The 24,123-nt window shown below is 45.7% G+C and overlaps 1 protein-coding gene across 1 annotated transcript in view; it reads right to left on the bottom strand.

Annotated features, from left to right (window-relative positions):
- The window catches only part of PCP4 (Purkinje cell protein 4), a 68,270-nt gene extending 59,133 nt beyond the window's left edge, over positions 1 to 9,137 (bottom strand). The window contains exon 1 of the mRNA XM_027960682.2: positions 9,059 to 9,137. Coding sequence (XP_027816483.1) covers positions 9,059 to 9,067 — 9 coding nt within the window. The 5' untranslated portion in view covers positions 9,068 to 9,137. The remainder of the gene's footprint in view (positions 1 to 9,058) is intronic.
- Positions 9,138 to 24,123: the final 14,986 nt, after the last annotated feature.

Raw genomic sequence — 24,123 nt, 5'->3', positions numbered from 1 at the left:
GTGGAAAATTCTGAAAGAGATGAGAATACCAGACCACCTAACCTGCCTCTGGAGAAATCTGTATGCAGGTCAGGAAGCAACAGTTAGAACTGGACATGGAACAACAGACTGGTTACAAATAGGAAAAGGAGTACGTCAAGGCTATATATTGTCAACCTACTTATTTAACTTCTATGCAGAGTACATCATGAGAAATGCTGGACTGGAAGAAACACAAGCTGGAATCAAGATTGCCGGGAGAAATATCAATAACCTCAGATATGCAGATGATACCACCCTTATGGCAGAAAGTGAAGAGGAGCTAAAAAGCCTCTTGATGAAAGTGAAAGTGGAGAGAGAAAAAGTTGGCTTAAAGCTCAACATTCAGAAAACGAAGATCATGGCATCTGGTCCCATCACTTCATGGGAAATAGATGGGGAAACAGTGGAAACAGTGTCAGACTTTATTTTTTGGGGCTCCCAAATCACTGCAGATGGTGACTGCAGCCATGAAATTAAAAGACGCTTACTCCTTGAAAGGAAAGTTATGACCAACCTAGATAGTATATTCAAAAGCAGAGACATTACTTTGCTGACTAAGGTCCGTCTAGTCAAGGCTATGGTTTTTCCTGTGGTCATGTATGGATGTGAGAGTTGGACTGTGAAGAAGGCTGAGCGCCGAAGAATTGATGTTTTTGAACTGTGGTGTTGGAGAAGACTCTTGAGAGTCCCTTGGACTGCAAGGAGATCCAACCAGTCCATTCTGAAGGAGATCAACCCTGGGATTTCTTTGGAAGAAATGATGCTAAAGCTGAAGCTCCAGTACTTTGGCCACCTCATACGAAGAGTTGACTCACTGGAAAAGACTCTGATGCTGGGAGGGATTGGTGGCAGGAGGAGAAGGGGATGACAGAGGATGAGATGGCTGGATGGCATCACGGACTCAATGGACATGAGTCTGAGTGAACTCCAGGAGATGGTGATGGACAGGGAGGCCTGGCATGCTGCGTTTCATGGGGTCGCAAGGAGTCGGACATGACTGAGCAAATGAACTGAACTGAACTGAACTGATGGATGAGTTGACATATTTCAATCTTGGAAAACCCATCATTGTCCTCAAACTGGAGAGGGAAAACCACTCAGAACAAAGGACCCCCTGTTCTCCGTTATAGCTCCATTATGGTATGAAAATGGCCCCATTCGAAAGTTCCATCATTTCATATTTCTTGGCTTCTTCCCCTTAGATGTCCTGCAAGGCCATTTTCAATCTGTGGATGATTACCTTCTTGTTTTATGATTCTAATTTGTCTTCCTTTTATTTATAAAGTGGCAGCTTGAGAGCAAAATATAAAATAATGGCATTTAGTTGGTGATTGATTTTTCCATGGACAATGTTATAAATATGGCCATGCGTTTCCCTTTCAGAAATGAATGAGAAGTATTTCAGTGAGATTCTGAAGCATAAATTTAGGGCTATTTGCAAGGCACAAATGACATTCAAGCAGATTGATGCCTGTAATGGGTAACTCATTGTTCACGTGAAAGAGCCCTGAAAGAGATGCTGGTTTATAGGTCTGGACCTTTGATGGGTGTGGCAAGCTTGTTTGGCTTATGTCACAGAACCATGAGCTATACAACATTCTCGTGTGTGTGCTCATTCGTGTCCGACTCCTCGTGACCCCATGGACTGTAGCCCTCAAGGCTCCTCTGTCTATGGGCTTTTCCAGACTAGAATACTGGAGTGGAGTGTCATTTCCTATTCCAGGGGATCTTCCCAACCCCGGATTGAACCCATGTCTTTTGCATCTCCTGCACTGGCAGGTGGATTCTTTATCACAGTGCCACCTGATACATTCAGGTATCCATACCCAAAAGGCACCTATATTAAATCAAATGAACAGCACTTTGCCATTAATTGTTTATACCTCACTTCATTCCAAAGACTGGAGGAATGGTAAGTAGTTTATGAGTAGGGAATATAGGAGAATGGATGCAGACCCCATAGACTGCAGTGTCCCGGATTCGCAGTTCAATGTTCAGCTTCCAGGAGAACAAATATGAATTGACGTCTTTTGCATATGAATTGTCCTATATTCTTATTTCAAATATAAAGTAACCTGAAAAATTTAAACACACAACTATAATTAAAATATTTGTTTTAATGAATATTAACATTGATACTCCGTTAACTATTACGGTATGAATATGCAACTATAATTGAACTATTTGTTTTATTTAGTATTAACATTTGGGGCTTCATTTTAAGTATTAATTATAATATTTAAATACACAGCTTGCGTTCTGTATTCTATATTGTGCCTTCAACAATATTCCAGAATTTATGATTTGACTATGATTGGGCGTATGGAGCTAACTTATTAAAGATCAGTTTGGACTATTTCTTATTCACCCTTAACCCCTAACTGTCTAATTGATTTTATATTTCAATACAATGGGCCTTTTTCAAGGTAGAAGTGAGCTCTGCCACATTGGGCTATCATCACTTTTGTCTAAATTTCACAGTACTTATCTGAAGCAAAATGGTCTCAATGGAGAAAAGCCCCAAACTGAAGGATATTAGAATTCTCCATTCTTCCCTCAGCTCCCTATTTTCCTTGACATTTTCCCAAATGTCAAGAGTTCTTTCTATTGAGATTCTTCTGATTTTTTCTCATTTTCTTTGCCAGCCACGAAAGTGTTTATTTGACATGAGTAACAATGCACCCATTTCCAATTTAAAAGAATTTAAATGGCAAACACAAGTTTCAAACCTGGAGGTAAAGAACAAAAGAGAGAAATTTTTCTCTCCAAATCTACCCAGACCACAAATCTCAACAGTTAGAAAAGAGGGTGCTGGTCTGTTGGTTACAATAACTGATAAATCCAGACCCCCAAAAGCCATTTGATCTGATTCATCCAGTAACTGAACATCCCCAAGTGCCAAACCAGGAGCTGGGTCTGTGGATGACTTCAGAAAGTTCACAGTCCAGGTAGGATAATTCTAATATATAAAATGCAGCCCATACTAGCTATGGTCTGGATGTTTGCATTCCGCCAAAATTCAAATGTTGAAATCATAACACCCAAAGGTGATGGCATTAGGAGGTGATTAGGTTGTGAGGCTGGAGCCCTCATGAATGAGATTTTGAGATTTTGTCACTGTTGTTTAGTTGCTAAGCTGTGTCTGATTCTTTGCAACCCCATGGACTATAGCCTGCCAGGTTCCTCTGTCCATGGGATTTTCCAGACAAGAACACTGGAATGGGTTGCCATTTCCTTCTCCAGAGGATCATCCGAACCCAGGGATAGAACCCACATCTCCTGTGTCTCCTGCATTGGCAGGCAGATTCTTTACCTCTGGTGCCACCTGGGAAGCCCAAGGATTTAACAGCCATATTTAAACAGCCCAGTATAACAGGGATGCTCTAAGGACCACGGCGACCCACTCCAGTATTCTTGCCTGCATTGCAAGTGGGCTCTTTTACTGCTGAGCCACCTGGGAAGCCCATAAATGGAATTAGTGCCTTTATCAAAAAGACCCCAGAGGACTCAGTTGCCCCTTCCAACAGGTGAGGATACAGTGGGAAATCTGCAACCCAGAAGAGACCCATCACCTGAGGATGCCAACACCCTGATCTCAGACTACCAGCCAGCCTCCAGCACTGTGAGTAATAAATTTCTATCTTTTATAAGCCACAGTCTGTGGTATTTTGTTGCAGCAGCCCAGACACATTAAGATAACACTTTAACAACATGATCTTTAATGCACTGTTTTATAAAAATATTAATCAAATACAATATAAACCTGTGCATACGCATCCCCTAAAATCTTTCTATTCCCCACTCTGAAGCCTTTTCTAGAAAGCCATTCTAAATTAATGGAAAGCCCCAAGCTTGGGTTCATGATGTTATTCAGATGTTCAAATAGTTCAGTGTGCCCAGTGAATCAAGAACAGAAAGACCCCAAACAAACTGTGGATGCCTTCCACCTCTGAAAACACTTCTGACAGAGCTCTGAGAGCAGAAATTAGAATTTTTAAAAATAATGCACAGAACGTGTTCATCATAAATTCAAGGCACTTTCCATTACAAAAGCCCATGTTTCCTCTTCATCTTGATCACATTATTCCACTGAACCTCTAATTGTGAGTCATTTATTCAATTTTCTTTCTAAAAAATATCATACATCTTGCATTCTGTCATTCTTAGAATTCAAGAGAGGAAAACAATGAAACTTCTTAATCCCACAGCGCCTGTTAATGAAATGCAGGATTGGGGAAATCAATCTTAGAGCAATCCATTACCATCATCAGCCGAACAAACACACTTTCTTGCTTCACTGGCCTCTTCCTACTTAGGTAATGTTGAACCTCAGACCCAAGTTGTAATTGGAGTCTTTCTAGACCTAATGTCCCCAGTTAGAACATCTATCATTCTATGATCCAGTGAAACCATATGCATCTTGCTGGGTCTTCCTGTATCTCAGCTGCAGGGCCATCCCCAAATGAGGTTAAAATTGCCTAAGAAGTTGAATTTTCATTTGACCTTTTCTTGCTAAGCCTTTTAGGCCAGCTGCAAAATCCACATTTTATGCAGGTATCCTCAGGATCTGTGCTTAACTGGTCTAAGTTATACAGTTCCTTGCAAACCTATTACTCACGCATTGGCATCTGTTTCAGCTTGCTATTACATCATAGGAAACACAGAACTATGCTAATTTTCACTTTAGACCTGTTTCATCTTACTATTTCTCTCTCCAAAGGATTACCCTGAATGCTGGTTAGGTAAACCCTAAACCACTGTCATATGCAAATTTTAAACCAATGGCTACCTTTGAAGAATAAAGTCATGTCTTGTCCATCCCCTCTACCCCTGATATAAGTGGCATAGCTTCCCCCTTGCAGTCTCTTTCCAAAACAATGAGGTTCACTGCTTGATTCTTGCTTCAGAGATTTAGTGTATCAGGCAAGTAGCTTCTGATTCAGTGCTAAGGATACACTGTGTGTGTCTGTGCTCAGTCATGTCCAACTCTTTGTGACCCCAAGGACTGTAGCCTTCCAGGCTCTTCTGTCCATGGAATTTTCCAGGCAAGAATACTGGGGCAGTTTACCATTTCCTTCTCCAGGGGATCTTCCCAACTAAGGGCTCGAACCTGCTTCTTTTACATCTCTTGCATTGACAGGAAGGTTCTTTACCACCAGTGCCACCTGGGATACACATGAGGGTCTAAAGATTTGCCCTTTAATTCCTCATTGTGTTCAAACCAGCCCTGGGCAGGTGCAGTCCTTTTGTCACTGCCAATGTCTGGATGAGAGAAAGGCCCAGAAGCCTGGCACCAAATTGCAACATCCCACTGAAGCCGATGTTAGAAAAGAGACCGTGAACAGCAACAAGGAAGGGTCAAGAGAACACTTTCCCAAAGGGGTTTCAAGTCTAATTCACAGCGGTCAAGGGTGTATTATGCAACGGGGAACACCCCACCGCCTCACAAAAAATACATGTCATTTTGCAAAGCCACTCTCCAAACGTGCCATTATGCATTACATTCTTGCTCCTGGCTCTACTAAAATCAGTTCTTTTGAAAAGCAACTTAAAAAGACACCTGAATGAGAAAATGGTACTGACTGTCATTATTGGGGGAACTTATTTCAAATGATATTATTAGGTCACTAAACAAAGGGAGCCTTTTTCGTCTCCCTGTGTGGGAAATCCAGTGGGGAAAGATGAGAATGCATTTTGTAAACTTCAGCTGTGGTGGTTAGGATTTCTGATCCAGCAAATGTACCTAAGCCTGCATCTTAATCCCTGCTAAGTGATCTTGCAGCTCATCTCGTAGATTGCTCCAGGCACCTTGACACACTTTAATACCGAAATGCAAATGAGACACCCCCACCAACCACCTCCACTCTGTCACGTTGCCCTAAATTTGGACTTTACTTGCCTTGCTACATGTGAGCTGCTCTTTTCAATCACATGCCATTTCCCCCATAAAGCGTTGTCAAAAGGGAAAAAGAAGATGTTGTGTTGTCCTAACGTCACCCAATTTGAAGCAAGCTGCAGGCTCAATCCCCTCATGAAAGGCTGCAAGAACTCAGAGAGCCCACTCCAGGGAGCATTTAGCCACTGGGGAGCCTCTCCTCCCAGCCCAGCTGTGAACCTCAGAATTTCTAGAGCAGGAGATGAACCCAAACATCTGGAGCAGTAATGAGGTACCCATCAAAATAAAATAAAACCCAAAGTCGTAGGAAAGTCTGAGAAAATCCACTGCTTTGACTCTCTGGGGTAATTAGTTACATGGGTAAGTAAATGATCATCTGAAATCCACACCCGCCTGAGAATTATTCAAACCAGAAGCCACGTGGAATTCATCTAACTAAAGAAAAGCTTGAGGAGAAGGGAGGGGAGATCCAGTCCTCTACCCAGAAAGGAGCTTCTGTTCAACTTTATTAAATGTTTTAAGTAGATTTGAGTCAAAGGACCAATTCCCACTCTCCAATGAGAACACTCCCAAAAGTGGGAGATGAGCCAGGGAGCTGGCACCCAGAGGATGGGGCTGCACGTGACCTGAGCAGGGAACCCATGTCGGAGGAAGAAAGGGGGGCTGGATTGAGGTGGGTGGTAGCAAAGGGAGGTCAAGATGTGAGACACTGTGGGAGTTTATCAACATTAAAGGAAAGAGGCAGAGTTCTTGAAAGAGCCTGGCAAGGCATCTGAGAGATGCTGGGGGGCAGGGCCGTGGTTGCAGAAGTGCCCTAATTACAGGTTCAGCAGAAATGAGGTTGTGATCCTAATGATGGGTGAGCTCTGGGATACTTGCTGTCTCCCTGAGGACCCACAGTTAAGTGAACACTGCCAAGCGGAGGCATTCTAGAAAGCTCCAGATGCTGAGCAAGGAGACTGCTGAAGATGGGGGTGACAGCCAGAGGGGAGAACCAGCAGGAAGTTCCCCACTCCTGAAGAGTCCCCTTTAGCCAACCTAATTGAATACAGGGAGGCCCCTGGGCTGCACAGGTTTCCAAGCCCTTCTACATGGACCTATTAAGTTGTATAAAAAATCCCACTCCACATAGTTGTTCATGCTACTTGCAAGCAAGGTGAGCTGGTGCAGAGAAGCTTCTAGAATCTCCGTTGAGTCTGTAGAAAGCCCCTCAAGTGAGCATTCAGGACCAGGAGGCCCAGCTTCCTGGCCTCACCCCCCACCCTCACCCCCTCCCTCCACCTCTTTCTCCTTCTCTGGCAACCATTGTTCACATGGACCAGGAAATTCCATGTGCCATTTGGACATCAAAACCCACCCAAGTCCTGACTCTACCCTTCACGAGCTGGTGGCTTTGAGCCAACTGACCTTAACCTGTGCCTCAGTTTCCTCATCTGTCAGTTGGGAATCATAACAGCACTCACTTATTTCCAGATGACGCTAGTGGTGAAGGACCCCCCCTGCCAATGCAAGAGACATAAGACCTTTGGTCGGGAAGATCCCCTGGAGGAGAGCACAGCAATCCACTCCAGTATTCTTGCCTGGAGAATCTCATGGACAGAGGAACCTGGAAGGCTGAAGTCCATAGTGTCACAGATTCAGACACGACTGAAGCAACTTGGCACGCACGTGGTAATTCTATTCTAATTCACGGGGTTGTAGGAAGTTCAAATAAGACAATTTGATACCCCGCTTGGTTCTAAGGATGCTGGGCAAACAGGAGCTGCCATGGCGGTCACCTTGTTGCTGCTGGAATAACCCTGCCTTCCCTTCTTCCATCCATACTTGCCCTCCTCCTTCCCCTTGGCTCCATCCCAAACCCAATTCCTAACTCTCATAACACTTTGCCTGCTCCATCTTCCTGTCATGCTTGTATCAAAAGTCACCCATCAGAGAAATGAAAGCAGGAAAGAGGCATTTTATTGCTGAAGTTGTTAATTTTACTGTATATATATATGTATATATATACATATGTATATATATGTAAGTCATTCAGTCATGTCCGACTCTTTGTGACCTCATAGATTGTAGCCCACCAGGCTCCTCTGTCCATGGGATTTTCCAGGCAAGAAATACTGGAGCGTGTTGCCATTCCCTTCTCCAGGGGATCTTCCCAACCCAGGGATCGAACCTGGGTCTCCTGCATTGCAGGCGATCCTTTATATCAAAAGTCACCCATTAGACATATGAAAGCAGGAAAGAGGCACTTTATTTTTAAAGTTGTTAATTTTACTGTAGATTTCCAAAAAAGGTTCACCCGTCTGTTAAAAAAAGAAGACAGACAAAATAAAAGATCTAAAAAGTAATGATGTAAGTGCCAACCAAAAGGAAATGAAAGTGGGTTTGTCTTGATTACCAAGTGCAAATTAGAGGGTGATGCTATACAACCCCAAATCTGCCTTTTCGTAAAGACAGAGAATACGATCTTTTTAAAAATACAGTGAGCATTCAGTTTGCCCCCCAACAAACTCTCTTCTGCGTAAACAGATGCAGCTCAGTGACTTTCAGTTGAAAACTGTAGCCCCTCTTCTCCCAGGGTCTCTCCCATCTTAGACCCACACAACCATACACACAGATTTTTCGTGGTTCATTGGACTTGCATTTCTCTCCTGGTTTTACTGTGATTAACTGCAGATGTAGTTTGTACAGGCAAGGTTTCCACAGGATCATGCAATGCAATCCTTCCCTTGCTTCTCTTCAGAGGCTGACTTTCACCAGATGGCCAGCCTGCTCACATTCTGAAAGGTACCCACCAAGGAAGACATGTGAAGACCCATACACCTCAAGAGACAAATCTTTGCAAGAGACTAAAAACACTCACTCAGCCTTCTCTCCTGAGGTCTAAATCCCAAAGCACTTTCCAACTCACAGTTCAATCAGAAGCAAACAATGAAGCCCTTTCATTTTGAATTTGTAAAAGTTGCAACTTAACCAATTTTTGCACTTGCCATGCAAACCCAGATAGGAACAGAGTCAGGCTTCCAGGTAAATAGCTCCAGGGTCGACATGCCCTCACCACTCGGAAGCCCTTCACATTTTCTGAGTGTAACTTTGCCCCGTCTCACCCCCAGGTTTCCCTCCCAGAGTGGAAGCCCCACTCACCTCACTCATGATGCTGTAACAACGGGCAGCTCCGTATCCTCACCGGCCACACGGAGAGCACTGCTCAGGGGTCGCTGCTCCCGGTTCTGGCTTTTCTCTTAAAAAGGGCTGCCCGGTGGCATCATGCTTCCTCTGAGCCAATGAGATTCATTCACCTGTCTGAACGCCTGGCAGATATCTGAGAGCTCCCAGGGCCACCTAGTGGAGCAAAGGAGAAAGGCAGGCTGGGTTAGGGCTCCTAGCCCCACCAGGGAGGGAAAGGACAGATGACAAGATAGTCTAAGTAGGAAGCACAGAGATCATCACAGATTTGTCAGTCTTCATAATTCCAAGGGGTACGGGGTTGAGATACATGGAAAATGCGCTGTCAATGTCGGTGAGCAGAAGGTTTGTTTTTGGAAGGAAGAGCAGTTCTGAAAATCCCCCTGGTTTACTCGGGAGGCGCCTGCCCTTCATAGCACAATCTCAGCTTTCAGAGTTGAACATTTTCTGCTCCTCCTTCTCCAACCCCAAATCTGCCAGCCTGCCTGCGCCCCAGGTACTCATCTCCAGCAGGAGGAAGTGAGCAGTTGGAGTCATGGACTTGGAGAGTCACACTGTGAATCCTCAGAGGAGAGCATCCCCCCTCTCCCCAGCTATTCCTATGGGTGTGATAGCCTCACCAGTGCTGGAGGAGACTTGGCTTTGACCCTGGAATCTGCCCATCCAGCCTGGCAGTGAAGATCCTTTTGCCCAGGTCTGGACTGCTAAGCTGAATCTCCAATACTTTGGCCACCTGATGCAAAGAACTGACTCCTTGGAAAAGACCCTGATGCTGGAAAAGACTGAAGGCAGGAGGAGAAGGGGACGATAGAAGATGAGATGATTGGGTGGCATCATCGACTCAGTGGACATGAGTTTGCACAAACTCTGGGAGTTGATGATGGACAGGAAAGCCTGGTGTGCTACAGGCCATGGGGTCGCAAAGAGTCAGACACGACTGAGCGACTGAACTGAACTGGACTGCTAAGACCCTGAGCAGCATCTGCGTAGGCCTTTGATTTTGACAAGGCAGATGTTACAGAAGGGAATGCAGCCAATCCTCAGACCTGAAATACATGTGGCTGCCCATCTCCTTGGTCCATCACTAGTCAGGACACCTGCCTGCAACTTGCTGGTTTCAACTGGGTCCAGATTCAAGTAGGAGCCTCAGCATGCTAACAAGAATGCCTTCTCATGGCAAATACTTCAAAGAATAAGAGTATCACCTCACATGTAAAGGACCCACCAGAGATGCAAGCATATCCAAGTGATGGCTTCCAAACAGCTGGTGTAGACAAATAAATGAGGACCTGGGTCCCACAGTATGATCCTCAGATGCTCCATGGGCTTCACCTGTCACCTGGAGCACAGATACTCTATCCACAGTCGCTCGTGGAATTGATGTTAATCAGAGCCCTGTCTCTGACTCTCTCCATTTCCATCCAGCCATCACCCCAGCGGCCTCTCCCTCCAACATCCTCCTCCACAGCCCCTCCCTCTCTCATCTGACACCCCAGAGGGCTTTCATGCCACCTCTATGCCTTCCTTCTCCAGGCTTTCTGTTCCCAGCAGGCACCCCCTCCTCTCCATCCCAACAATCATGTGAATCCTAATCCTCTCCAAGTTCTTTCCTGATCATCCTTACTCACTGCCTGGGGATGACCCACATGACTGCTTGGGGGTGAGGTCCCACCAACTCTGCCTCACAGCCACCCTGAAATGCAGATATCCTAGGGGGACCTGGGAGTAGTTGGGTGACCTACTGTTTGAATCCCCACCAGCTGGATCCACAGAAGCTACTTTCTGAGTTTGGAGAAGGAAGTAAGAAGTGGTAACTGCAGGGCAGGTGCAAGATTTAAGGAGGCACTCACTCTCAAGTTCCTGCAAATGCCAGAGCTGCGCTTGCTCAAACCTGAAGGCTGGTGCCTCTTTAAATTGTGTGCCCACTTTGGTCTTGGCCCTGCTGGCAGGTCCCCAGTTCGCAAGGGGAGGGTTGATGAGCTTCATATCAAAGAATAAAAGTGAGGTAAAAGGAGAGAACAGAACCCCTCTGGGCACAATCTAAGAAGAAGCTTCTACATGGATTTTGCAGAGTGTTGGAGCCAGAGATCAAATTGCCAACATCTGCTGGATCGTTGAAAAAGCAAGAAAGTTCCAGAAAACATCTATTTCTGCTTTATTGTCTATGCCAAAGCCTTTGACTGTGTGGATCACAATAAACTGTGGAAAATTCTGAAAGAGATGGGAATACCAGACTACCTGACCTGCCTCTTGAGAAACCTGTATGTAGGTCAGGAAGCAACAGTTCGAACTGGACATGAAACAACAGACTGGTTCCAAATAGGAAAAGGAGTACATTAAGGCTGTATATTGTCACCCTGCTTATTTAACTTTATGCAGAGTACATCATGAGAAACACTGGGCTGGAAGAAGCACAAACTTGAATCAAGATTGCCGGGAGAAATATCAGTAACCTCAGATATGCAGATGACACCACCTTTATGGCAGAAAGTGAAGGACAACTAAAGAGCCTCTTGATGCAAATGAAAAAGGAGAGTGAAAAAGTTGCCATAAAGCTCAACATTCAGAAAATTAAGATCATGGCATCTGGTCTCATCACGTCATGGCAAATAGATGGGGGAACAGTGGAAACAGTGGCTGACTTTATTTTGAGGGGGCTCCAAAATCATTATAGATGGTGACCGCAGCCATGAAATTAAAATATGCTTACTTCTTGGAAGAAAAGTTATGACCAACCTAGACAGCATATTAAAAAGCAGAGACATTACTTTGCCAACAAAGGTCTGCCTAGTCAAGGCTACGGTTTTTCCAGTGGTCATGTATGGATGTGAGAGTTGGACTGTGAAGAAGGCTGAGTGCCGAAGAATTGATGCTTTTGAACTGTGGTGTTGGAGAAGACTCTTGAGAGTCCCTTGGACTGCAAGGAGATCCAACCAGTCCATCCTAAAGGAGATCAGTCCTGGGTGTTCATTGGAAGGACTGATGTTGAAGCTGAAACTCCAATACTTTGGCCACCTAATGAGGAGAGCTGACTCATTCGAAAAGACCCTGATGCTGGGAAAGATTGAGGGCAGGAGGAGAAGGGGACAACGACAGAGGATGAGATGGTTGGATGGCATCACCGACTCAATGGACATGGGTTTGGGTAAATTCTGGGAGTTGGTGATGGACAGGGAGGCCTGGTGTGCTGCGGTTCTTGGGGTCACAAAGAGTTGGACATGACTGAGTGACTGAACTGACTGATGGAGCCAGAATGCACATTTCAAGATGAAAACAGAACAGATAAATACAATGAGCAGTGTGAGCGCTGGATGGAAACTTCAGAACCATCGAGCACAGGCTGCCCAAGGAGGCTGACACAGAAGCACTGGGTCTGAGCCCTTGTCTGAGCCTTGTGAACACCAGTGAGCAGGACCACGAAGAAGAAAGAATCAGGAGTCTCTCCATGGCTTGTGACCCCACCTTCTTCATTTAGAGCCACTTTACGAGGGAACTGTATCTGTAGAAAGTCCCTTTTCAGTGGGAAAATTGGTACATTCATTATAATAATTCCTATTTCACAGAGCAAGATAAATGGGTTTAATATATAAATTAAGCATGTACATACATATCCTAACCACATGAAGCATTTGCAAGCTCTCAAAGCATCTGCCTGCCAGCCCGTCCTGACAGCATACTCCTCAAAATTCTGTCCCCAATTTCACACACGGGAGAACACAGATAGGATGCCCTTAGGACTCCCCAGGGGCTTAGGAAGGGGAGTTGGGAAGAGGAAGGTCAAGGTCAAGAACCAGGTCCGCAGTGCCGCCCACTGATGTACTGCAGACCGGAGGAGGGAGGGCAGGGCTCCCTTCTCCCCTTGAGGTGTAGAACCACATCCTCCGCAGGGACGCCTCAGTGGGTGGGAATTCTGAGCACCGTAGGCCTGGAGGGGGAGGGGGGGCTCTCCCAGTGGGAGTCTTGGCGGGTCCTGTGGTTTGCAGGCTGTGCTTAGGCAGAGGAGACAAGAGAAGGGACACGGAGCGCCAGCCTGCGATCTGCTGCCCTGGCTCTAGCGCAGACACACATATGGAACCGCAAGAGCTTGGGGTTGGAGAAGCAGTGAATACGTCATCGCAGGAGCTTCCAAGAAGACGGGCTAGGATTGGTGGCGCCCAGAGGGTGGGCTGTGGCTTTACTGAGTAGAGCCTACAACTGTTTGGGACAAAGCAGGGGATTATGAAGGTTATGAAAGAGAGGGTGAATGATGTTATAGGCTGACCTGTATCCCCCCAGAATTCATGGCTCCCCAGGTGGCGCAGTGGTAAAGAATCCACCTGTCAATGCAGGAGACGTAAGAAATGTGGTTTGGATCCCTGGATCAGGAAGACCCTCTGGCAGAAGAAATGGCAGCCCACTCCAGTACTCTTGCCTGGAGAATCCCACAGACAGAGGAGCTTGGCAGGTTACAGTCCCTGGGGTCAAAGAGTCGGACACGACTTAGTGACTGAGCACAGACACAAAATTCATATATTAAGGTCCTAACCCCTTGTACTCCTGAATGTGACTATACTTGGAGATAGGGTCTTGTAAAAGGTAACTAAGGCAAACTGAGATCCTATGGGTGGGCTCAAGTCCAACAGGACTGGTGTCTTATCAGAAGAGGAAATCTGGACCCAGTCCCATTTCAGAGAGGAGGACACAGGGAGAAGAGTCCTCATTTCATGAGCATACAGGGAGAAGATGGCCTTCTGCAAGTCAAGGAGAGAGGCCTCAGGAGACACAAGCCATGCCCACACCTTGATCTCAGACTGCCAGGCTCCCCAACTGAGAGAAAACAACTTTCTATTGGTTAAGCCTCCCACCCTGCAGTACGTTGTTATGGTGACACAACCAAGTACATGGATGACCTAACAAACCCTTGGGGAAGACTTTCCAGGAATGGCTAGAAGAACCTTGTAAGGAATTTCATTGTGCGGCCATGGCACACAGCTTCACACTCTTCATTTCCCCAGGGCTGGAGAAGGAAATGGTACCCCGCTCCAGGATTCTTGCCTGGAGAATCCAGTGGACAAAGGAGCCTGGTAGGCTATAGTCCATGGGGTCGCAAGAGTGAGACACCACTTGGCAACTAAACCACCATCACCGTTTCCCAGGGCATCTTTAGTAAAATAGCTGTCTCTTGTTAACGAGTTGTGAGGTTGTGTCTGTTTTAGAAGATACAAGGCAGATGCTGAATGCAGCCACAGAGGGAAAAATTAAGCCATCCGTGAGAAGTCAGTGCCCACGAGTGACACAGGACACGTCTCCATCATGCTCACTGGCCAGCTCCACGGGCACCCTGGCACTGAGTGTTCCTCCATCACGTCCCTAGATGGGCTCTTGGACCGCAACTCCCAGCCAGCCGCATCTATGCTCTTGGGCAGTGGCACCCCAATACAACCAGCCATGAGACCAAGGATGGCAAAGGCTCCATGACCCTTGTCTTGGACTCCCCAAGGACAAGGGTAATAGATAACAAATGGATGGACTTGGACTATAAAAAGCACTGAGTACTAAAGAACTGATGCTTTCAAATTGTTATGCTAGAGAAGACTCTTGAGAGCCCCTCGGACTGCAAGGAGATCAAACCAGTCAATCCTAAAGGAAATCAACCCTGAATATTCATTGGAAGGACTGATGCTGAAGCTAAAGCTCCAGTGCTTTGGCCACCTGATATGAAAAGCTGACTCATCAGAACAGACCCTGATGCTAGGAAAGATTGAAGGCAGCAGGAGAAGGGGGCAACAGAGGGTGAAATGGTTGGATGGCATCACCAACTCAGTGGACATAAGTTTGAGCACATTCAGGGAGATAGTGAGGGACAGGGAAGCCTGGCGTGCTGCGGTCCATGGGGTCACAGTCGGACATGACTGAGTGACTGAACATCAATAATGTGGTTCTGATGAGCAGTCAAGTTTGAGAGTCACTGCTTGAAGCACTGAGAGGACACACACACACACACACACACACACACACACACACACACACACACACACACACATACATCACTCACTCCTTCCCAACTTCTCAGGCTCACTCTTACTACCTGCCTCTACTTCTCCTATCCCCTGTTAGGACGTGCATAGTCATTGCTGACTCTTACATGTATTAATAACAATCTTATTTAAATAGCTTCAACACATCCCTATCCAATAACTCTCCTTAGGTCAACCAAACACCGTCTTACATGGAAGATGGACCAGAAAACAGAAGCTTAGAACTGTAATTCTTGACGTGAGCCATCGTTTGCCTTATGACCTTGGCCAAGCCTCCGCATTCCTCAGCGTCTCATTTCCTGCACTAGTAATATAGAAATATTAAAACCTCACATCTGCCAACCTAAGCAAAAATATATACACTAAATATATTGAGCTGGGAGATAAATTTTGAAAGAACTTCAGGAGAATTAGATCTACAGCTTCATATATTAGATCTGGGGGAATTCTTCAGCCTTGCTGAATAAAAATACAGACATATGGTTCTGCAATTTATGAAAAAATATATAATATGGACAGATTATTTTCATTTTCTTGGAAGCATGGGCCTGCCTGAAGGTGCAGGGTTGGGCCAGGCAATCTTTCAAATCTTCCTTTGGGCTTATTTATAGGAACACTATATACTGATGACCTAAGGCTTTTCATCAGACTTTCATACCCAGTGCACCATTGGCATACAATGGCAGGAGCTATGGGGACTTTAAGAAAATCCATCTCCTCTTTCATTTCTCCTCCTTCGTTTCTCTGCCTCTTCATGGCTTTCGGTGGCCACCATGTGCAGTCACAGCTCTGTCCTAGTCCCTAACCAGGGAAGGTTTCAGGACAGACAGAAAATGTGTCACTCTGATGGAGCGATTCACCAGCCCAGCATCACTGACTGGTTTGCCCCCTTCCTTCTGCCTTCACTGCTCCCCAGCCAGAAGCCAGCTGCGGTCCCTTGGTGACTGTAGGTCCTCAACCCAGAGTCTGAGCATCTCCACCTTAATGGGAGGCCCCACGGGCTCCAGTCTTTGATCCCCCACCTTGATTCCTGCTGCCTTCAATTTTATGAACAATCCCTCCTACAGAGTCCACCTGTCTCCAACCTCTAGACGCACATGGTCCAGAGCCAGGAGGTTACCCTGGTTGTATCTCAGTCAGTTCAGTCGCTCAGTCGTGTCCAACCCTTTGTGACCCCATGGACTGCAGTACGCCAGGCTTCCCTGCCCATCACCAACTCCCAGAGCTTGCTCACTCATGTCCATTGAATCAGTGATGCTATCCAACTGTTTCATGCTCTGCCATCCCCTTCTCCTCCTGCCTTCAATCTGGTTGTACTTACACGTGTGGAAATGCAAAGTTATTCAACAAACCTCTCCTGGAAGCATTTCTTTATCATAATGCTTCATTCGTGTGTGTATTGTCTGCAAAAATTTAGTCTCTCCTTGAGTTTTTGTGGTTGTTATTTAGTCCCTAAGTCATGTCCAGTTCTTTTGCAGCCCCACAGACCATAGCCCACCAGGCTCCTCTGTACATGAGATTTCCCAGGCAAGAATAGTGGAGTGGGTTTCCATTTCCTTCTCCAGGGGATCTTTCCAACCCAGGGATCAAACCTGGGTCTCCCACATTGCAGGCAGTTACTGTCTGAACCATCAGGGAAGCCCATAATTGGCTATGCTCCAGTATAAATTAAAAGTTTAATTAAAAAAATAAAATAGATAACCAACAAGGACTTACTATAAACAAATACAAATAAATTAATTAATTACTGGCATGACTAATCTGTTTTAAACCTCCCTGACCTGTGTTTTATTGCCTTTTTAAAGAAAAAATAGATTAATGGAAATATTTGGTCGTGGTCTTCCAATGTTTTAGCAAATGTCACACGGCTGCCATCCTGGCATTGCAGGCTTATTGTCTCTGTGCTTTCTATTCTCTCCCACCCACCCTGTGTCTCTCTGTCTCACTTAAAATAATGTGAGTTTACTTATCCTAACTTCCACCCCGCCTGACCCTCAGTGAGGTCACTCTTTCCTTACAAAGGCTCCCTGAGAAGGAGAAAAGGGGGATTCTAGAGGAATGGGACAGGTACACATTGAGTCCATCAGGCACGGTTCCATGGACTTCTGTCATCTCATCTTCTAGTTTCAATTGCCGAAATCTCATCTGCAGCCGCTAGTATTCCCAAGGTCTAAGTCACTCCCTGTTTACAGATGAAAAGGTCATCTTACAACCTGCAGTCCCTTTTCGCCCAATTAAATGTGCGAGTCAGCCCCCAGGGTGAAGCCTCCTGGAAGGCTCCCAGAGCCGGTGTGCCACCCCCCACAGCTCACTCTTTGTTGGAAAGGTCAGTAGGTATTTATGTTCAAAGAGCCCTTTCTCTAAGGCCGACAGTGACAACATTCGGAATTGTGCTTTGTTGAGCCCTTAATTAGTTCCCCGGTCTTTCCTTCCTCCACAGGTGAGCTCCCCCAATTCACTCTCCAGACACTGTCCTCGAAATTTCAAATCAGTGGTTCTGCAGAGCCAGCCCACTTGTCCGGTGTTGCAAGCTAAATTGTGCTCCCCAGCTACCTCCTACTCCCACCGCATATTTTGGATGTGGGGCGTTTAATGAGATGATGAAGACAAAATGAAGTCATATAGATGGACCTTGGCCCAGTGTGGCTGGTGTCCTCATGAGAAGAGGAGGTCAGGACACAGACACACCCAGAGGGACAATCATGTGAGGACACGGTGGGGAGATGGCCATCGACACACCAAGGAGCGAGGTCCCTGGAGACACTGACCCTGCTGGCACTTTGACCTTGGACTTCCAGCCTCCAGGCTGTGAAAAGATGAATGTCTGTTGTTTAAGCCACCCACTGCATGGTCCTCTATCATGGAAGCCCAGGCAGATTTGGACCATGGCGGAGGTTCTTTCTTGGAAGATGCTCCAGTGGCCATCCTCAGACCCCTGCCCTTCCAGGACTGAAGTCTCACTCCCCAGCTGCTGAGTGTCTATGATGGTGATGAACCCAGCCCTGCCCTCAGTCCCCTGGGAACCTGCCCTCAGTCCAAGGGAGCTGCCTCACCCAAAGCCACAGTGCTGTTCTAATGACATGTCCACATCCAACAAAGGCCTGGACCCCTTGCCCAGTTTGAGACAGTCCTCCAGGGTCCTCCATCCCAGCTCTGAAACTTCCTGTGAGTCTGCTGGAGTCATAGCCCACATCCTCCACCCCAGTCCTACCCTGGCCTTCACTCTGTGGACCAAGGAAAAGTGCACAACCTAAAAGCTGAGAATTGGCAAGCAAAGCTGAGCATCTAAGTCTGGGACACGGCATCTCAGATAGCTCTGAGAGACTGCTCTGAAGAGGTAAGGAGGGAACCAGGATATATAGCAGTCTTTACTACAAAGACCAGGTAGTCAGAACATCAAAAGATGACTGCTAATTAAAGATAACATCTCAGGTTGATGACTTCAGCACTCTTGTATGCATGGGAAGACACAAGAGTGTAGGCTCATGGAGATCACTCCTGTGATGTGCACCTTAAATATCTGGGGGGCTTCCCAGGTGGCTCAGATGTTAAAAAAAAAAATCCACCTCTAATGCAGGAGACCCAGATTTGATCCCTGGGTCAGGAAGATCCCCTGGAGAAAAGAATGGCAATCCGCTCCAGTATTCTTGCCGGGAGAATTCCATGGACAGAGGAGCCTGGCAGGCTACAGTCCATAGAGTCGCAAAGAGTCAGACACGACTAAGTAACACTTTCACTTTTCACTTTAAATATCTAAAGCCAGCATCTTGCTTTTCTCCATCTTGAATCCCTTCAGGGTGCACAGTCAGGGTGACTGCCAGGGGTGAGAGCTTGGCAACCTATTCATCTTCACCCTGAGTCGCCTCAGGGCTCACCGATGGCATGGCTGTAGAAGCTGATGGCTGTGGCATCCTTTCTCTAGCAATGTGGCAGGGGGAAATTTTTTTTACTCACAATTTCCACTTGGTTGTGATAACAGGACACCTGTCATACCCCATCACCCTGCGAGTATTCTAAGCTCCGCCTCAGAGTCTACTCACAGGTACAGCCTGACACCCAAGTGCTGGGGGCAGTGGGAGACAGCAGACTCTGACCTGGGGTTGGGAGCTGGCCCAGTTGGGAGTGTGTGTGCTTGAGTGTCCAAAGTATGATAACATGCCTAGGTTCGCTGGGTTTGGGGTAATGTCCGTCAGGGGTGAGAAGTTAGGATTTGTGAATGCTACATGATCAGCCCATGGTCATGAGAGTACCTGGGAGACATCCTCGCGGGTCACGTGGGATGAAATGGGTCTTGCATCTCACACAGTGTCTCCATGAGAAACCCCAAGTGATCTAGAAATTAAGTAACAGGTCACTTCATTGTTGCTACTCACCTACAATATAACTTTCAATTCCCTGTATTCAGACTATTTGCCCTTGAGAAAATGAATAGTTTGTTTGGTAGTAAAATTTAAAAATTTGATCATGGTTTTTCTTCTTGGGTATATAAAATAGTAGACCCCACTGTCTCAGCCCCTCAAAACTCAATAGAGTACTTTGTACCAGGGTTGTGCTGGTCCAACCAACAAAATAAAGATTGTATGTGTGGGTGTCTGTCTGTCTGTCTGTCTGTCTCAAGGGTAGGGATTGGAGAAAAGGAAAAACAGAAAGTACACAATCATAACATATTCTCAGAGGTACCCCCTAAACTGAACACAATTTAAATGGGTCATGGAAGAATTATATATGGTGCCCGCTCACTGGGCCTAATGTATATGTCAACAGATGATAGGAAATTGTGCTAAAATCTTTCAAAATGAAAGCAAAAATGATATTCACACTTGACCTCTGCAAAACCTTCCTGTCATTTTAATCATTTCAAGACTGAAAAACATTAGCATTAAAAATGATAAGTTCACTCCATTTAATATAAGCACTTGCTTTAAATAATTCCAAATACTGAATCACACCAAAGAGCTTAATACTGATACAGCAAAAATTAGAAAAAAAAAATCTCAGTCAATTAAATTCAGTGAAATAAAGTCTTTAGAAAAATTTAATTCTCTAGTTAAGCACCTGCGGGAGTGGGTGCAATGTTTCCACTAGAGTGGCCACAGGGTCACTAAGCTCATAAATGAGATATTCTGACTGAGGCATAATTGTGGAGAAGGAAGCTTAAAAAATGCATGAATGCCATCTTATACTTGGATCTCAGAAGGCAAGGTCATTTTCATTACGTAAAGAAATTAACCAGAAAAAAAAGCTTTCATTCATCCGATGAAAAACAGCTTTTGCAAACAGATGCCTACAAAGCAAAACTGTTTTTTTAATTTATTTTTTAATTGAAGGATAATTGCTTTACAGAATTTTCTTGTTTTTTGAATGATAACATTCTAGTCTATCGCTCTATTTTGGCCTGAATAGTCTGAAGGACAGAATGTCATTTATAGCCACTCCCTAGCTTACTGCACACTCTCCCATAAACACATATTTTTTAACGGTAATAGCAACGCCTTTGATAAGATTTCTTGTTGTTGTTCAGTCGCTCAGTTGTGTCTGACTCTTTGTGACTCCATGGATTGCAGCATGTCAGGCTTCCCTGTCCATCAGCAACTCCCGGAGCTTACTAAGAACATGTCCATCCAGTCGGTAATGCTATCCAACCATTTTATCCTCTGTTTTCCCCTTCTCCTCTTGCCTTCAATCTTTCCCAGCATCAGGGTCTTTTCTAATGAGTCAGCTCTTCGCATCAGGTGGCCAAAGGATTGGAGCTTCAGTTTCAGCATCTGTCCTTCCAATGAATATTCAGGACTGATTTCCTTTAGGATTGACTGGTTGGATCTCCTTGCAGCCCAAGGGACTCTCAAGAGTCTTCCCCAGCACCACAGTTCAAAAGCATCAGTTCTTCTATATCAATAAGATCTCTGGGGACACGTAATTCTTCCAGAATTTGTGCATCCTTTGATCCCTAGGGCCGTGGAAAAATACCTAAAACTTCATGAAGTACTTGAACTATTGAAAGAGCAATGAGAAACATGGCAGAATACCAGTCTAGGGTGGGTAGAGATAGAGAGACGTGATGAATGGCTATAGGAAGGGGCTTACCCTGGAAGAAGGGAGGACCCCTAGCAGTGAGGAGGAAGATGACACTCACCTTGTGTAAAGTTTGTCTTGGGGAGGACCAAAGGCCAGGAGAGGCTGGAGGGAGGGCAGAGGCAAGATACAGAAGGAAAGAGCAAGTGAAATTTCCCCAGAAGTTCCCCTAAAGAATCACTGAGTGCAGGAGGAGAGGGGAAGAGGTCCAGAGCCAAGGAATGGAAATGATTGGAAATTATGTGTAAACGCATCGCACTTCAAGTGAGGGGAGTTAGGCAGGGCCAGCAAAATCAGGACCTTGGAGTCAGGCAGCCAGGTAGAAAAAGGAGGCGACTCTGGACATTGATCTAAGAAGGAAAAGTTGCAGCTTCTGAGACACTGGATTGTCCTGTTATTCATGGAGAATTCTTACAGATGAGAACTGGGCTGAACTAAGCGGTTGACCAGGAGGAACTTCATGGGCACTAGCAATGGCTACCTGAGAGCTGACTCAAAGAACACTTCCCAGGAATGCATCTTCGGTTACTGACCTTTGTGTCCATTCAGGACATGGGCCAGTGGTTATCATTTGGAGCCAGGCAGGAGCTAGGGTCACTTGCTTTCAGAAATCAAGAAAACTAGAGTGCATTTCCAGAGCAGACAAGAAGGAATCTCTCCCTCATCTCTGACACATTCCCCATCCCCCAGAGAGATAAAGGGACCATTTCATCCCACTCACACAGTCGCCTGACACCCCCATCCCTGAGTTACCCTGGGCCAGGGTGGGAGTGGCAGATTGTTCCAGGAAACAGGCAATAAATGACCAGTTCTCCTACACACAGTCTCACTCACTTCTCACCGCATCCTCACTAGGTAAGTGGTATCAAAGAATAGAAAAGTGAGGCTCACCACCGCTGAGCACAGCCCACTGAGCAGAGCCAGCAGGTGTTGGTTCAATGCGGCGAGGTCCTCTCCAAAGCCTCAGGTCACCACTGCAGGACTCGGCCTTGGCTCAGGGGCTGTGGCAGCCAGCCTGCTCATCTTCGGAGTCTGTGTACATTGCCCTTGTCCTCACCTGCTTGCTTTTCGGACGTAAGCCCTGCAAAACCAAAGGGACAGCATTAGCATGAAAACTGGAAGTCAAGCAATGGACGCCTGTGTTTCTGCTCCATGGTTACACACTGATGGCCTCTCAGCATCACAGAGAGGTCAGATTGCCAAGGTTTCAGCTGCCAGACATTTTATTTTCATTTCCAAAGCACATTCACCTGCCTTATGACATTTAATCCCACTTTGATCTAGGCATGATTAGCCCATTTTAAAAATAAAAAACAAAAACAAAACTCATAGGGTTCAGAGAATTAAAGTGACCTGTCTATCTTGGTTTCCTATTGTTTCCTATATGTTGCTGCCATGGTGAGGTTTGGGATCATGAGAAGTGCAGACTCTCCTCAATAGAAACTTCCCCCAGCCATGAATGAAGTTGATTCAGATATGAATAACCCACATCAAGACCTAGAGAGAAGCCAGGCCCTCTGAAGGAGCTGGGCTCAGTTCCTAAACACTGGAAGTTATCTGAAATCCTGACAGTCAACTTTCAATCCTTGAAAGTCAACTCCAGAAAAAAAGTTCCAAAAAACTCTCATATCTCAAAGAATTTCCCCAAGTGACTGATGAGATGAGAATCTCTTTCCCATTATGTAACAGGTACAATCCATTTTTTAAAATAAATTAAGTGTATTATTTTTCATAATGATGGGATCTAATACTTATAATTATGAAAAGAAAAGAAGTATCGTGTAGATGTCTCTTGCTGTCATCATTCCTTTCAGTGTCTGAGGATAGAATTCTTCCACATATAATGCTGAAACTATTATTTCCAAGTAGTTTAGTGGCTTTTATGAAGATAAAACCTTGAAGATAATTAAGCTGGATTCTTAAGAGGTAACAATTGAAAAAAGCTGCTCTCAATGCCCACAAAAATATCAATGAGATGAAAAACACCCACAGGTCATAGTCATTTGACGTGGAAAATACCCATGTCCTTACTTTGAATTGTTGTCCAATTATAATTATGCTTGTCCATTTTGTAAAAATTAGCTACTTGATAAATAGGTGAATACTGGATCTATTTCCAGACAAATACCGAGACTAATTTCAAAGAAGGGTTTCAAGAAAAAAGTGAGCTTCTGGGCTGCTGAAGGCCCATGTGGATGGAAGACGACCACCACAAGCCCAAGTTCATGTGCAGTGGTCCCAGCCACATGTGGTCTCTCTCTGTACATGTGGTCAGCTCTCCAAGAAATCAGTCTGGCTAGGTGTCCACCCCTGGATGAACCAGCTATGCCTAGCTATGCCTAGGATGCAGTCACATACCAGAATCATGTTCCTCAGGAGCCCACCCTGAGCCTGGCAGGACCAGCGCATCCTCAAAAAGGAGGTGGTCAGACAGCTTATCAGCTATGCACAGAAAGAAACACTCCCTTTGAAGACTCAAAATGATTGGGTTCTATTGCCAAAGAAACCTGGGGTTCACCCCAGCCCATGTTCCTATGGAGGAAGCAGCTGGCCCTTGGAACAGAATGACTGATGTGGGTTAGGACCACCCCACTCCTTACAGGATGCTTAGCACCCCTGGCCCGCCCGGTAAATGCCAAAGGGACACCTCCCCCATCACTATGACTCTGAAATTTTGTTTTAAATGCCTTCTCAGAGCACAGCACTGCATGCTATTGAAAAGCACTGAATTTTAGTCCAAACTTCTTGAAACACCCAGATATGGTCCCCAAGCCCCAGAATAAGGTGCAGAATACTGCAAGCTATTTAGCATAAGACAGCAGTCTCTGCCAGCCTCCTGGTTCTGCAAGATTAAGCAAATACACACACCTCCCTGAACTGTGGTTCCTCACCATCCAAAAAAAATCAATTTAATGATACCTCCCTGTAGCCTTA

The sequence above is a fragment of the Ovis aries genome, chromosome 1 (genome assembly GCF_016772045.2).
Source record: "Ovis aries strain OAR_USU_Benz2616 breed Rambouillet chromosome 1, ARS-UI_Ramb_v3.0, whole genome shotgun sequence".
Classification (NCBI taxonomy): domain Eukaryota; kingdom Metazoa; phylum Chordata; class Mammalia; order Artiodactyla; family Bovidae; genus Ovis; species Ovis aries.
This window is presented reverse-complemented; position numbering and strand designations above follow the sequence as displayed.